Here is a 15,477-nt window from a genome sequence, read left to right as displayed (position 1 = left end):
CCAGAGCACTTCATGCTTCCTTCATTTTCCAGCAGGATTTGCACCTGCCCACACTGCCAAAAGAACCAAAACCTGGTTCAATGACCATGGTATCACTGTGTAATTACTGTGTGATTTCATGTAATATTCAAATTTTTTGAAATCCTGTTTTCGTGGGTTTTATGAGCTGGAAGCCCAAATTATGTACAAATAAACAACTAAATACTTGAAATCGTTTAAGTTGTGGGCCCTGAATCTATAATCTATGGAAGTTTAACGTTTTGAATGGAATTATGGAAATAAATAAACTTTTCCATGATATTCAAATATTTTGGAAAGGGTCTGTATGTCTAAGTTGGAATTTCGAGTTGTACACCATTTGTGAACCAGATGTTAATGTGCATGTGAACGAGGATATGAGTGGGATTCTTCTCATTCTTAATAAAGCGAGTAGTATGATTATTGCAGTCAATGTAAAGTAGCCAGTGTTTTACATTTTGGGGTAAGAGTCAGAGAGCATGCTTCTTCAAAACAGTTTTTTTTTATCTTATATACCAATCTTTCCACATACAAATCCTGTTTGCAGGATTCGTAGGATTTATTGTTTGCAGGATTTATTATTTTCAAAGTAGACTGTCTTAAATCCAACACAAACAGGCAGAAGCCGAAAAACCTCCATAAATTGCAGTAGTAGCTCGCTGCCACTGGGGGGTGCTAGCTCTTACTGTGTGATATCTTTGGCTTTAGCCTTGTCAGCCACAGCTTGTCCCTTGTCATAAGTCTTCCTGCGAGATAGAGGGGATGGTTCCGGTACTCTCTTTTGCCCACCTGCTGGAAGTCTGTTGCCAGAGCTGCTACTTTAAGATCCATTTGCAATGTGAAAGACAGAAACATAAAAATAAAACACAAGGACTGAAAAAAAAAAAGAAACACAAACATAATGTGGGCAGCATGCATTAAAAAAACACACAAATAAACCTAACATTGTCTGTTTTTTAAGCTAAAAAGCTAATTAAACTCAAGTTACTACAGCAAAAACTGTATTTGCTGGTTAAAAAAAAGACAAAAGAAAGCATTGGCAACCATGCAAACCTACTGGCAACCAATTCTGTGGCGAATCACAGAAATATCTGCCACTGCTGGCAAACAGTTATTTAGAAAATATTCACCAATTCTAGCAAACAGTTATTTAGATAATATTCACCAAGACTGGCGGCAAACCTGTGGCAACTATACAAAAATTCCTCACAGCTGTTAAACTTTTCACTGACGTGAAATCATTATTGAACTTGTGAACAAAAAAAAAAAAGTAAAAAAAAATTTAAAATAAAAATAAACGTTCAAATAACTTTCTATGTTTGGAATGTTTGTGAAAAAAGGAGTTCAAACAGATGTCAGATTGTGATTAAGTTTAAAAGAACATGAACACATGAATGTGTTATTGAGGTTAACACTTGTCTTAACCTCTTGCTGTAGATTATCACAGTCGATGTTATTCTTGAACACGATCCTTTGCAAAAACTGTTTCGGGTCAAACTTGAAGTAAATTTCTGGTAAACCAGTAGTTGCCAGAAGTGTACAGTTCTTCCCACTAAAAAGTAGTCCCCACAACTCACGCATGCTGTTATCTAGCTATCAGTAGTCCAAGTTGCAAGAGAAATAATAGTAATTGTAAATAACTATTTACTATAATGGTCTGAAACCTTTTGAGACAAATAGATTGTATTGCCAAATCTGACTATAGCTTTGTTGTTTAGTGTTGTTAGCCATGAATGAAAGTCAATTGAATAAAAGTGTTGAGAGAAAACCATTTTTGAAGTTTTTTAAACTTTCGACAAAACCGAAATTAACCAGATGAGATCAGTCTTAACAGTATAGCAGAAAAAATATTAGCGTGACATCAAAGCATCTTTCTTTAACAAGGCACAACATTTAGCGGAAACAAAGGACATTTTAAAGTAAACAAAGCAGGAGTAGTTAGTTCATGCATGATGTGAGATGGAGAAGTAAGTAAGCGGAGATTTTAGTTAGCAAGGTTTTAGGTTACTTTACACTTACATGCTACCCATTCTAGAGGACAATCCGGCAGGGGGGAGCATGTAGTCCCGATCTCTGACTGTGTTCCCTGCAGACTCCAGATCTCCCGCTCCCTCGGAGGCCTCAGTTATTGGGTGTGAAGGGATGAAGTCTCTTGTCGGTGTGTCCGGGCCAGAGTCGCAGTTGTTTACGTAGAGTAACTCCATCTGAGTAGTGGTCCTCCTTCGGGCCTTTACAATTATTGCAAAAGCAAATGGACAAGGCAAGTTAAAAATGGAGCAGGATATGCAAGGAAATGGTTGCTATCCAAAGTCACTTATTAGGTTCAGTCCAACTGAGATTAGGTGTCTTGATTAAAGGCATGGTGATCATGGCTCATGGATCAACCTTTGAATGGTTTGCACACAAAATCTCTTGGTTACCAAGCTTTCGGTAAGGTAAAATTCAGGTAATTTGTCCCATACCTTAGTCCTAGATTTAGTCTCGCCGCATAACTTCATGAGGTCTGAGGCCAGGGTGCTGAATTATGGGAAAAGATATTGACTTCGGTTTGTTCAATCATTAAAGCACAGTAATGAAAACAAACATATTTGCCATTGGCAGATTAACTTACTGTCCTTCCACTGCAGGACTTGGGGTCGACTCGTCGCTACTACTGTCGTCTCCATTTTCTAACGAGGAAAAAGAAATGAGAGTGGATATTCAAGCAACCACAAATGGGTGTCTTAACTTGCACCAGAAGAATTGGAAGAACTTGCAAGATACTTGAATTAAGGCAAAAAACACGCCGACACTGTTATCTGTGATGTTTAAGAGACTTTCGAGAGTGTGGTAGTAATACAAAGCAAATGAGGATAAAGTATGCACAGCGCTACCATGCTAGTTTCTTTAGTTGCCGTGAACGCTGATCCAAACCGTTTTCTGATATCAGCTGTGACCAGAAAGAGGCTATCGTCAAAGTTAGTGCAAAAAGGTTGTGGAGAAGAAGGATGAGGGAACACAAACGGTAAATCATTCAAAAAGGAGGAAAAAAATTAGTTGTACATGGTCTGGAAGAATCGCTTGTTTTCCTGCTGCTGGACTGCGATGTAGCCTATGCTATTGGTGATAAGTAGTATGTTGCTAGCTGGGGATTGATGGTTTAAAATGGTAAGAACCGGTAGAGGAGGTGTGGACAGATGAACAGAAGCCTCATGCACCTGCGGATGGGACCGCTAGCCTGTGGTTAGTCCAAGGAGGTAGACCCATGCGCTCATTACAGAGAGAGTGTGGCTATTGGTACTCACCCAAGGGCATGTTACCTAGTTCTGTTTAAATCAGGCAACAGGGGAACAGAAAAGATGAAGTTATATGGTATGATGGTATTCATGGATATACCACAATACAATGTGAATATGGAAAATATATTTCAAGGGTTTCCACACTTTTTAACCAACCCATTTCAATGACTTTCCCATGATTTTCCAGGCCTGTGTATCACAATTTTAAATTTCCCTGATTTAAGGTGTTTAGCGACTGTGGAAAGCCTGTACATGGGGACACCGTACAACCTTTCATGGGGACTGATTGATTGTTTTTTGACTGAAGTGCAACTTTGTTATTTGTAGGTCCATTATTGTGGTCTCAGAGGTGTCCAATCTGGCTCCTGAAGGGCAAATGTCCTGCAGAGTTTAACTCCAACCATAATTAAACACACCTGAAACAGCCTATCAAGAACTGCAGGACCACTGCTAGAAACTTTCAAGCAGGAGTGCTTGAACAGGTTGGAGCTAAACTTCGCAGGACGTTGGCCATCCAGAAGCAGGACCGGACACACAAAATCTAAGGTATCAAAAAATGAATTCTGGTCAGACATGTCATTTAGACAATCTCTTCCTGTCTAAAAAAAGGTGGTTCTTGGGCAAAAAAAAGCTGCAATGTGGACCACACTTAATGCTGATGCTGAGACCACAAACTCAACACAACAGAGTTCAGTGCTGTCGTCGACACCAGCTCATGTTAGTCCAAGTCCAGGCCGAGACCTGAGTAGGTAAGGTCAGAGTCAAGACCGAGCCCCATGGAGGTTCGAGTCAGAGTCAAGACAGAGACCTGAGGAGGGTCGAGTCAGAGTCAAGACAAAGACCTGAGGAGGGTCGCGTTTGAGTCGAGTCAGAGTCAAGACAGAGACCTGAGGAGGGTCGAGTCAGAGTCAAGACCAAGTCCAAGTGCTTCCAAACCCATGACAAGACTCGGACTCCAGACAGACTTGTGTCAAACAATACTTATAGAGTTGCAAAGGGCACCCTGGCTGGCTCTTCCAGTTAGCCATGAGCACCCGGGACTATGCACATGATCTGGGTTTCAGCCATTAGCCTGTTTTATATAATATTCAGGCTCACATCACTACAAATGAAAGTGCATATCTTCATCACAAGATTCATGCTGCTTGAATTGTCATAAATAGTGCATAAAACAACTATGGTGCGTTGAAAGAATTTCCATGACTAGTCATCAGAGACTCAACACATCAGTCAGAACATGGCAGAACCAGCTACTTAGTGCAACCCCTAGACCGGAGTAGCAAATACTGCTCCTAAACCACTTTTCCCCTGGGGCTGGTGCAGTTGCTGGAGCCAGCGCTTGCCCTGGGTGCGTGTTCCAATGATCAATGACTGACCAACACCAGCAAGTTTTCTGGGCTGGTTTGGACACTAGTCCAGGGTTTTGTGTGTGGAAAAGCACAGCCTGCTTCCAGATTGGGCACTGACTCCAGCACCAGCGCCAGTGGAAAAGTGGAATTCTGGGGCTTTGGGAAGTTCATTTCCAAACCTGCTCCAACACACACTTGATATTTTCAAGTAATCCCGAAGACCTTGATTAGCTGGTTCATGTATGTTTGATTAGAGCTGAAGCTAAACGGCAGGATAGTAGCTCTCCAGGAGCAGGCTTGGCCACAATTGCACTTTACCTCAGATTGGAAAACAGTGACTGTCAGACATCTGGCATCTTTAGACCAAATTTTGTGATTGAGTATTTTCAAAATCACAAAACACTTTCGGGTTTCTTACGATTAGCAAAATCTTTCGCTATGGGTATTCTGGCATGCTAACAGGGCTGAGCAGTACCGCTAAGGTCACTGTTAAGGTCTTAGGGCCTGGGGTCAAATGGCTAACAGATAAGTTTCAGGAGGAATGTCCCTACCTTGCAGAGCATTCCCCAACAACGCATCCAGTTCCGGGTTAAACTCTGCCTTCTCTTTCAGCATGTGGAAGAGCAGCTGGTTTTGAGTGGCACTGTTGATCTCAGTTTGCTTGAGCCGCCCCTCCATCACCTTTATCTGAGATTCCTTCACAGCTGCCTGTAGACCCTGAAAGCATGTGGTCAGGCTCATGTTTTAAAAATGAATGAATCTATTTATGAGAATTGAACTTTTAACATTATAGCATGTAACAGAGAAGACCAAAGCAGAGTAACAGTTTTGTGACTGGATACCTTGTTGATGGCCATGGACATGAAATGGTCCAGTAGGAATCGAGATTCAGCAAGAGTGCAGGAACCAATCACAGACGAGACATCAATGACATCACCCTCTTCCTACGCATGAAGAAAAAAAAAAAAACAGTATATCATTTCTTCATTACTAGTTACTAGCAATATTCCAGCGGTTTGATTTAAAGCTGCCGTCCGTAGTTTTTCCTCTTTGTCGCCATCTCTGTTCGAAATCTGCAATTGCAGTTATTCGCGGAATTATCAACTTTACGTGGGTTGTGGTTCGACACGGCACAGCACGGATGAACCCAATGTTTAGAGGAGAATGTGCGGCTGTCAGTTGCCACGGCGTTGTGGAAACTGTCATTCGCAATCACAGATTCTACTTTTGGAAGTATGACCAACATAAGAATTTTCAGCGGAAAATGTCGTCTGAACAAGTAACATCCACTTTTGTTCTGACCAACTAAGGGGAAAAAAAGCATTGCAGTAAATCGCGCTGATTAAATCTAACGCTAGTTTATCATATCATGGCAAACCGTGCAAATTATACTTTGTTCTCAAATTGTTAATGTTAACAACATCAGCATTGCGTGACTACATTTAATGCCCTTCCGATATTTATCCTTGTTTTCGAATGGGCCGGTTGCGGTCTCTTTTTTTCTGTAGCCACTCTGAAGTCTTTTGCATTTTACAACGGGTGAATCTCCAGTTGTCACTGGTGATTGTCGTTTGACCCTTTCTAGATCCGCCATCAAATTGATAAGTTTATATCAAGTGCTGTGGGAAAAGGCTATAAATCTCCACCTCCAACATCCTCACACGCAATATAGCCTACTAGCCGGAACCCCTTCTTCTCAAATTTCTTCTCAAATTTTTAACCCAAAAGAGTTACGGACTGCAGCTTTAAAGGGGCCATGACATAAGAAATGTTCCTTTATCTTTTGACATATAAGAGGTCTTTCCCAGCTCCAGTTTTAGGCTGTCTACACTGGAAACATCAAAGTGTACTTTGTAAATTGGTAAGTTTGTCTCTCTGAACGAGTAAAGATGAAGCTGTGTGGTATTGAAGCATCCACTGTAGCATGTGACATCGCAAGGCCCTGTTCAGATGAAGGTCTAAATGCAGTGAATTTTGTCTTGAACTTAAGTAACCGACGCCGAATGTCTTTTCCCATGCAACGAAGAGGCTGACAGATCTGAGTGGATTGCTCTCAATGTTTGGATGGTGCTTGAAGGCCCAACGTTTACACCTTTGGGGGAGATGGATGCCATGAATGGCATACTAATAGAAGTCAATGCACAATAAACTGGGTTAAGAGAATGCATTTTAACATAAAAAAAAAATCTTTTAATGCCAGTGAACTGATTCAGGATTGTTTCAGTGAACTGATGCAGTGTCATTACAGTGAATGGATTCAGATCATAGGAGGAGTGTTTCATTCGACTGTAAAAAGAGTAGTTCACAGGACATTCCACCATCTTAAGAGAATTTCCAATTCGAAAGAAGAGAACATGTTCAGTTCAAAGGGCACTGCAAACAGCATAGGGAATAAGAGTACACCGATACATCACTTGACAGGAAGTGAAGGGAGGAATTTACCCATCAGCCATTGCGCATCACTCCAGCACTTCCAGAAATGTGAATTAAATAAAGGCAGTAAAACGTAGTTGAGGCTCCACTGCTATTATTGAGGAGTGTATTGTATACAGTTGTTTGTGGGTTGTTCTCAGTTACAGTGATCATGAGTACGTTTGAATGAGATAAAATAAACATCTAATCTAACCAAATTACGTTTATTTTCACATTAAACATCGCAACAGATAATTATCACTCATCTTAGCGCTTTCAAATATGACATTTAACATTTAATTAATAATAAAGGTATATTTCTCTAAATACACAGCATTATATACACGTATATTACGAACGTATAGTAATTTACATTATTTTTATTTACAGAAGTATATTATGTCATCACAGTGTAAACTCCTCTAATAACAAGTTTACACTGCAAAGGTGGTGTAGAAGCACTTCTGAAGTGGCATCTAAGTGTCTTTACACACACTGTTTAATGCTGTTCAGAGGTGGCATAAATGCCATCAACTACAACTGTATGATTTGATATTTCATATTTGACGATTTGGCTTTTATACGGCATTGCATCTTTACACTGAATTTTGAGCAAGCACAGAGCAGCCTTAACTGGTCTGTGTAAAAAAGCCTTAATATACACAAAGTTGCATGGGCGTAACGCGTTTTGTCAAGAGACCTTGAACAGAGATCCCGTGCTCAGGGAGAAGGGAGCAGTGGGAGTTGCCTCACCTTGGCTTCCTCCATCTGCATGATGTTGGCCTGACAGTCAGAGATGCTGTCGTTGATGTAGTCGATGTTGGCCAGCAGAGACTCCAGCTCCTCATTCAGAGACTGAACATCTTTTTCTACCTCCGGTTCTTCCGCCAGCAGTCTCTCTCTCTTTCGGTTTATCTTATCCCGCCGGCGCGTCAGCTCTTCGCGTTGCTGTGGGCGGGATTTCAAACAATGAGAAGCTAAACAAGTTTGTACAGAGCTATTACTTTAGGAATGTAAATGCAATTACATTTCAAAAAAAAGTTTCATATAAAAGTTTTTTAAATAAATATGATCAGTGTATATATTTGTATCTACAGTATTAGCATTAAAGGGATAGTTCACCGATTAGCATTAAGCTTTGTATCAGTAGAAACCCAGTAGTATTTTCGAGTGACCGTGCTTCCCTCCCTCATGTCCCCCTGAGACGAGAGATTTCTGTATTGTGTGTCTGGACAAAAACCTCAGATGACGCAAAAATCATCATTTAGCTCATCGGAGGCTTTTTTGTCCAGAGGCGAGAGACTCCAGCCAGTAGGAGGAGCTCGTTCCGCATATCTTCAACCCGCCCATAGGGGGATCTCACCATAAAACGCCGTCTTTTCAGTGTCGAGTCGACTAGTAGCCTAGTTGTATCATTTCTTCCGATACTGCCCTCTGTAACCGGTAGGCGTGGCTTGGGTAGGGCAGCGAAGCAAGTGCATTCTGGGAGTTGTTGTCTTTCATCCACATGAGCCAAAAATACATTTTCTGGCTTTTCTCAGTCTAGAAGGCACCAACTTCTAAAATACTACTACATAAATGATCCAATTTAAATACACATTCATCTTTCCAGCGGTGAAATATCCCTTTAAGGCAGATTTGACATTGTAAAGTAGGCGTTTCTCGTGATAGCAGGTTGATTTGTACCTTAAGAAGACGATTCATGTCAGTCTCCATGTTGGAAATTGTAACGCGCTGCATGATAATATCGGAGATACGGCGTTCCAGACTCTGCCATTTCCCACGAGCCACGCGGGTGGAGTATATCCCAGCCGGCCTGCGATAGTATAATCTAAAGCAAACAATTGTCAGTCACAGGCATAATAAAGTCATATGAACATATTTACAGTGCTCACATGAGGCCTGTATAATGTACCTGGTTCCATTAGGTGCTCCTGAGCCCGAGTATGTCCGACCCGCGGGAGGTCTGTGTGAGAAGTCCTGGTTTGACTCTAGATTGACCTTTCGTGTGACCTTTCCTGATATAGGCCGCACCTGTCTCCTTAGAGCGGTCACCTGAGAGACACAGCAGCAATCACTACAGGAAACTGATATTGCCAAAATGAATAGGCAAATAAAAAAAAAGAATCAACAGATGAATTGACAATCAAAATAGTTGTTATCTGCAGGGCTAAATTACAGCATTCACATTTATATGATACTTTTCCACTCACATAAAAGTAAATCTATATAATATTCAAATGTATTACCTAAAAGTATTTAGATAATAAATATAAAACCAGAGTGGCCCCAAAAAGAATCTGGGCACTTAAAAAGTAAAAGTGCATTATAGTACATAAGTTCATCACTGTTATTTTACTATTATTTATAAACTAATACAGTATATATGAATATTTCGAGTTCGCTATTCATTTTATAATTGCGTCATTTTGTATCGCACTTTTGCCATTTTTACTTTTAATATTCTAGTTTAGCTTTAACATTGTTTTGGTCATATCAGTACTTTAACTTGTACATATTTTATTTCAGTTAGTTGCCAAAGTAATATTTCTATTATAAAATTTGTATTATAGTGTAGTGCATCAGTGTTGTTTTAGTATTATTTAAATACTTTTATAATATTTATTAATATTTAGAATTATTATTATTATTATTATGAATTATATAGGTTTAATTATTATTTGTTTTAATTTTGGTTTCAAGTTTGATTAATTTTGTTATGTGCTTTTGTCATGTCTATTCAGTTTTTTATATTTCTATTTAGCTATAATTTATTTTATCTCAGTTTTTGTTTTAGTATATTTTATTTCAGTTAGCTGCCAAGGCAACATTTCTATTTTATTTATTTATTTATTTATTTAAGTTTAAGGTTTCATCTAGGGATGTCCAACGCTGAGTTCAATATAATCAGAATGTTAACGCTATGGGAACGTTTCTGCATGACTGTGTCAGAAGCACGTGTGAAATCACTCCAATCTCATTGGCGAAATGTCATGTGACAGATGACGACGCAACCGGAAACTATAAAGAACACCCGTATCAAACATCGTCAGCTTCTGTGCCTTCAGTAAGCGCTCTGAATAAATCGATTGTCTTGGGAAATTTGGGTTTAAGACTGAACTCCAAGAAGAGTGTGTTTTCTCCACTACAGAGAACTACTTTTCTAGGGGTGGTACAGGTATGTGACTCGACTACGAGTCAGGCACGCCAGTCTCCTGCTCTTATATCAAATCCATTCTCTCAGCCCTAGGCAAGATCAGGCTAGGCCAAGCCGTCACTGTAAAACAGTTTCAGAGACTGTTGGGACTCATGGCAGCTGCGTCCAACGTGATTCCTTTTGCCCTTCTGTACATCACCTTTTAAACTTTATTTATATAGCGCTTTATGGGGATTGTTTTGGAAAATTCAGCGTTTCTTATAATCATTCGTTTCCAAACTGTTTAATCATATGTTTCTGTGAGGTTTTCTAGCAGCTGAGGGGGGACAGGGAAGCGAGAGGCAATTTAGGTCGTAGATGAAGGCCTTTGGGTGTCTCAGGGACAAAGAACAGTGTGACCTGCACCAGGGGGGTAGAAACCAGTCCGAACTAGCTGAAGATAGGGGGTATCTTTCTGGAAATTTACAAGAAACCTGGAAGGAGGAGTTCTTTTGCCAAGAAACTGTATAAAATGTCTATGTTTTATTATGTCTGATAGGTATTCTATTTCAAAGCTGGGTGGCTGCGGCTTTTGTGAAAAGAATCCTCATTGAAATAAACCTTTTCTCTTTATTACAGTTTTGTCTCTTGAAAGTTTTCTTACACCTCTGATGCTGTTTGATATTAACTTCTCAAAATTGCCATTACAGGATAAACAGGAAAATATGATGCAAACAGGGTTCAATTCTGCTGTAAAGCAGTTTAAAAAAAGACAGAAGTGTCATTGTTCAGCTAAAGTTGATTCAGTTCTGCTCAAATATTGTGTAAAGATCACCAAAAATGCTGCAATAATAATAATAATATTGCTGAATATTAAAGTGCCAATATTATGCCATTTTAAAGTTTCCTAATGTTGTTTTGGAGTCTCCTACAACAGGTTTACATGCATCAAATGTAAAAAAAACAGTTTTATTTTCTCATAATATACATTTGCACATCACCACATTTTCAAAGACTCTCAAACGACTCGTCAGATGAATCAATCTCTCTAAATCCCTCCTTTCCGTGAGCTGCTCTGCTCTGATTGGCCAGACAGCTCAGTCAGCTGTGATTGGTTTACTGAGTACAGCGCGTCGAAAACATAAACGCCCATTGCCATAACAACGTCAGCTCTGCGTGTCCTGAGGCTTCCTACACCGTAAACTAAACACAGTAATGAACAATGACATTGATTTTACCATATCAATGCGAGCGCGAGTCCGATGATGAAACACTGGGTCATGCGCAGATGCTTTCGCACCCTATTGATGTGGAACAAGCCTTGGTTCTTAGCCCAGGCTCCTGTGCTGTGGGCCTTCTGTCGTCATAAGATGCTAATGACAGATGCTTCCCTCACGGGCTGGGGTCCTGGATGGCCGCTTGACTCGAGGTCTGAGGAGAGGTCACCATCCTTTATGGCACATAATTGCCTTTTGATGGTGGTTGTATTTCTAGCACTGAGGTATTTCCTCTCGGTTGCAGAGCTCCCATGTTCTTGTCCACTCAGACAACACATCAGAAGTCCCCTTTCTAAATCACCAGAGTGGTCTGCGGTCAGGCCCTCTATGTGGTTTAGCGCAGCATATACTCCTCTGGGAATCAGGGAGCAGACACCCTGTCGAGGCAGGGACCCCGGGAATGGAGAGAAACAGTGGAACTGATTAAAAGAAGTTTTCCAGGCAGAGGTGGACTTGTTTGCATCAGAAGAAACGATGGACTGTCCGTTCTTGTTCTCCTTCACGCATCCAGTTCAGTTGGCTCCTCTATATTGAAGGTTTTTGTGGCGGCCTTTACTGCTTCCCACACACCTTTCGGTGGTGGTTCATTGGGGAGACACCCTTTAGAGTCCCGTTTTCTACATTTAAGCCAGATGGCGAAGCTCAAGAGATGCTCAATTTGCTTTGCCCAGTAAACAGGCCCTGTATTGTTATGTGTACCACTCATCTTGGTGGTGTGAAACTGACTAGTTGTTGTGCTTTGATTCCCCCAGGTGTCCCCCTCAGTTTCCAAGCAACTCGTAAGTCAATCGTTGAGGCAATTTCTGTGGCTCACGAGGCGTGTGATCTTCCTTCGCCCTTAATCGTCGGAGCCCATTCTACTACATGCATTATATATATACAAAACTTAATTTCAATATTTATTTGTATAGCCATATATAAACAACTTCATTTTTTGCAGTTTGTTGCAGTAGGGTCTGTTGACCACTGGGAGGCGCTGTTTATTATGAAATATTTTGTGTTGTAATGGTGATACAGCATTTTTATATATATGGAGTATGGGCAAAGTGTGCCGCTCAAGCCCTGAAAAGTGAAGCCAAAATGTCTCGATTGGCCCCCAGTGACTGGTCCTAGTATAGGTCATAAGCCCCATCTCCCCGTGTTATTCAACGGGACATGAGACCAACTTAACAATTAAATTACACTTCAAATATCTTTTTTCCAAAGGTGGTTTCTGTCATTTACTGTAGTTTGTATCACGCTGATGTAAGTTCAAGTGTCTGTTTTTAAAATAAGTTTGTTTTTAGTTAGTTACGTGATGCTATAAAACGGTGGTGTAACGTCATGATTGACAGCTGTGATTGACAGGTTCTCTGAGCGCAGTAGTCACTGAAGCACCAACTGACTTTTTTTCGGGCTCGTTGGAGGACTGAGGAGATTGTATTTACTTTATTTTAACAAGCCTCTTGCCGTACTGAAATCAACAGAGCAGACATAAGCCACTTATGTGCAGGGAGAGTGCATTCAGCGAGAGTGAGGGCGGGGCGCTGATTTCGCGGCTTTACTTCCTGCTCACTACTGCGCAGGTCTGGTCCCGAGATCACTACTGCGCAGACTCAAGTCCCAAGATGTCAGCATCATATCGTGACACTGGCGGCTTCAGTTCTCACCAACGGAAGAGAGCGAAGGGCGTCCTTCACGTCCATCTTTTTTTACAGTCTATGGTATGGGCATATATGAATATGGGAATACTGATATAAACTTCTTGTAGTTTATATGTACAATAAGCAGAATAATTGCAACTAAATTCAAAAAAGTGAATTTAAGGTTAAAAAAGTGAGAATGCTCGGTGTCGGAATGCCAGTCTGTCTGGACAAAGACGCAACCCACAGCAACGCGTTATGGCAACAACGTCTCAGATAGTCTGACGGCAGATAAACAGTAAATAAATTACTTTCGAGTGATTCGTTACAAAAATGCGCATCAAATATGCTAAACACAGAAGCTTGAACATGTGCGTGTGACGCGCTCGAACAGACCTCATTGGTTCTCGTGCATCTCTCACACACACACACACACACACACACACACACACACACACACACACACACACACACACACACACACACACACACACACACACACACACTTAAACTTCTTTTCCTTTTAATGGCGGATGGCAAACCCACTTGAAGGTGCAATTAAAGCATCGGGCCAAGGATAGCCGATACCAATAAGTGAAAAAAAAAAGCTTACTTGGCCCGACACGATCCTTGAGATCTGCTCGGACATCCCTGGTTTCATCTAATTTGCTTTACTTCAATTAACAAAAACTCTTTTTAATAGTTTAAGTTGACAATAACAACACTGAAGAGCATAAGTGCATTTTATAACAAAAAAAATATCAAAGTAAGTGACTTATTTTCAGGGTAAATGCATGTTTAAGGAAATTAAATGAATTACATTAGGATTTTAATATTAATGCAAGTTAATAATATATTTTAAATACATTTTAAACATTATTTTATTGTATGATTAAACGAATATCAATGTGTCACACTTTGTTGGTCCAGTAGAAACAAAATTCAGCTGAAAAATGTACCTCCTCAGTTTTTCTCCGCAGAATGAGTTCCTGTTGTCGCTTTTGAGCCTCAAGGAGTTTCATCTGATGCTGTACAAGAGAAAAAAACATCACATTGACATATTTCACTCTCAGTTTCATGCTGTGCCAGTGTTATTTTCCCATAATGCACCTCCTGTTTGCGCTGGTCCTTCTTAAGCGTGGCGATCTCTCGGTTCCTGCGGGATTCGGCCATTCGGTTCTTCTCCTGCTGCTCCTTCATCTGCTTCATCAGACGCACCTGACAACAGTTCGTTTCAATACTAGTTTAGCAGGAGGATTTGTGCTACAGAAAGTGGATAGTGATAATTAGACAGATAATATATTTGGTTACACTTTATTTTGATGCTCCCCTTTAGACATTCTGTTAATCTTAGGTAATGCTGCACCTACATGTCAACTAACTCTCATTAGAGTATTAGTATTAATAGACTGTTAGGGTTAGTGGAATAAGTTGACATGCACTTGCAAAGTAACTTATAGTCATCAGAATGTCTAAAGGGGACCATCAAAATAAAGTTACCATATATTCTATATATTCATATTTGCTCATTTTATGAAGGGTGGTAATAATTTTGGAGCTGACATTACATCTAGAATTGCCATCTTATTTCATTTGGACTATTGGAATTGCTGATAGACATGTTCATTATTAATATTATTAATATACAAATGCAATATATTAAACAACCAGTACGTTCAATATGTCGATATTTATTTGTATAGTCATCTATAAACCACTTAATTGTTTGCAGTATGTTGCAGAAGGGTCTGTTGACCACTGGGAGGCGCTGTTTATTATGAAATATTGTGTGTTGTAATGGTGATTCAGCATTTCTCAGTGATTCAGCATACAGTCTTGTACAGTCTCCATGGTGACACTCACTTTGGTTTTCTTCATTTCAGCCAGATCCAGCTGTAGTTTCTTCAGTTGCTTCTCATACTGTGACTGGTTCTTCAGAAGGCGAGCGTGTTCTTTCTGAGCCGCCTGTAGTTTCTGCAGCTCTTTGTTCATCACACCGAGTTTCTTCTCGTATTCTGCTTTTATCCGCTTGCTCTTGTCCTCAGAGCAGGACTCCACAGAGCCTGAGACACAACAAAAAAACAGAATAGAACAAAACAAAACAAAACAAGAAACAAAACAATTTATTTAGCTTTTCTCAGGGCATATTGCAGGCCGGACTCAAACCTGATCTACATGTTAGGAGTATTGTGTGTGTGTGTGTGTGTGTGTGTGTGTGTGTGTGTGTGTGTGTGTGTGTGTGTGTGTGTGTGTGTGTGTGTGTGTGAATGTGTGTGTGTGTGTGTGTGTGTCTGACACAGTGTCATGACTCTAAAATATGGAGAAATTAAAGCATTTAAGAAGTCAAAGTCACCATGAAATAAAAAAAATATATATTTACTTAAA

At 40.3% G+C, this 15,477-nt stretch overlaps 1 protein-coding gene across 7 annotated transcripts in view; it reads right to left on the bottom strand.

Moving 5' to 3' along the window:
- kif21a (kinesin family member 21A) overlaps window positions 1-15,477 on the bottom strand; it is a 71,072-nt gene that overhangs the window by 15,134 nt on the left and 40,461 nt on the right. For 3 of the 7 annotated variants that reach the window (XM_084397884.1, XM_084397887.1, XM_084397890.1), the window contains 13 exons: window positions 14,956-15,155; window positions 14,203-14,310; window positions 14,052-14,120; window positions 8,973-9,112; window positions 8,744-8,888; window positions 7,811-8,005; window positions 5,488-5,589; window positions 5,197-5,362; window positions 3,303-3,323; window positions 2,630-2,687; window positions 2,481-2,535; window positions 2,038-2,246; window positions 705-836 (listed from right to left, as the gene is read on the bottom strand). In XM_084397884.1, the coding sequence (XP_084254010.1) occupies window positions 705-836; window positions 2,038-2,246; window positions 2,481-2,535; window positions 2,630-2,687; window positions 3,303-3,323; window positions 5,197-5,362; window positions 5,488-5,589; window positions 7,811-8,005; window positions 8,744-8,888; window positions 8,973-9,112; window positions 14,052-14,120; window positions 14,203-14,310; window positions 14,956-15,155 (1,600 nt within the window). The remainder of the gene's footprint in view (window positions 1-704; window positions 837-2,037; window positions 2,247-2,480; window positions 2,536-2,629; window positions 2,688-3,302; window positions 3,324-5,196; window positions 5,363-5,487; window positions 5,590-7,810; window positions 8,006-8,743; window positions 8,889-8,972; window positions 9,113-14,051; window positions 14,121-14,202; window positions 14,311-14,955; window positions 15,156-15,477) is intronic. The other 4 variants (XM_084397885.1, XM_084397888.1, XM_084397889.1 and 1 more) reach the window with 3 other exon arrangements.

The sequence above is a fragment of the Rutilus rutilus genome (assembly GCF_951802725.1).
Source record: "Rutilus rutilus genome assembly, chromosome: 23".
Taxonomy (NCBI): Eukaryota; Metazoa; Chordata; class Actinopteri; order Cypriniformes; family Leuciscidae; genus Rutilus; species Rutilus rutilus.
Note: the sequence above shows the minus strand (reverse complement) of the source record. Positions and strands in the feature narration are given on the sequence as shown.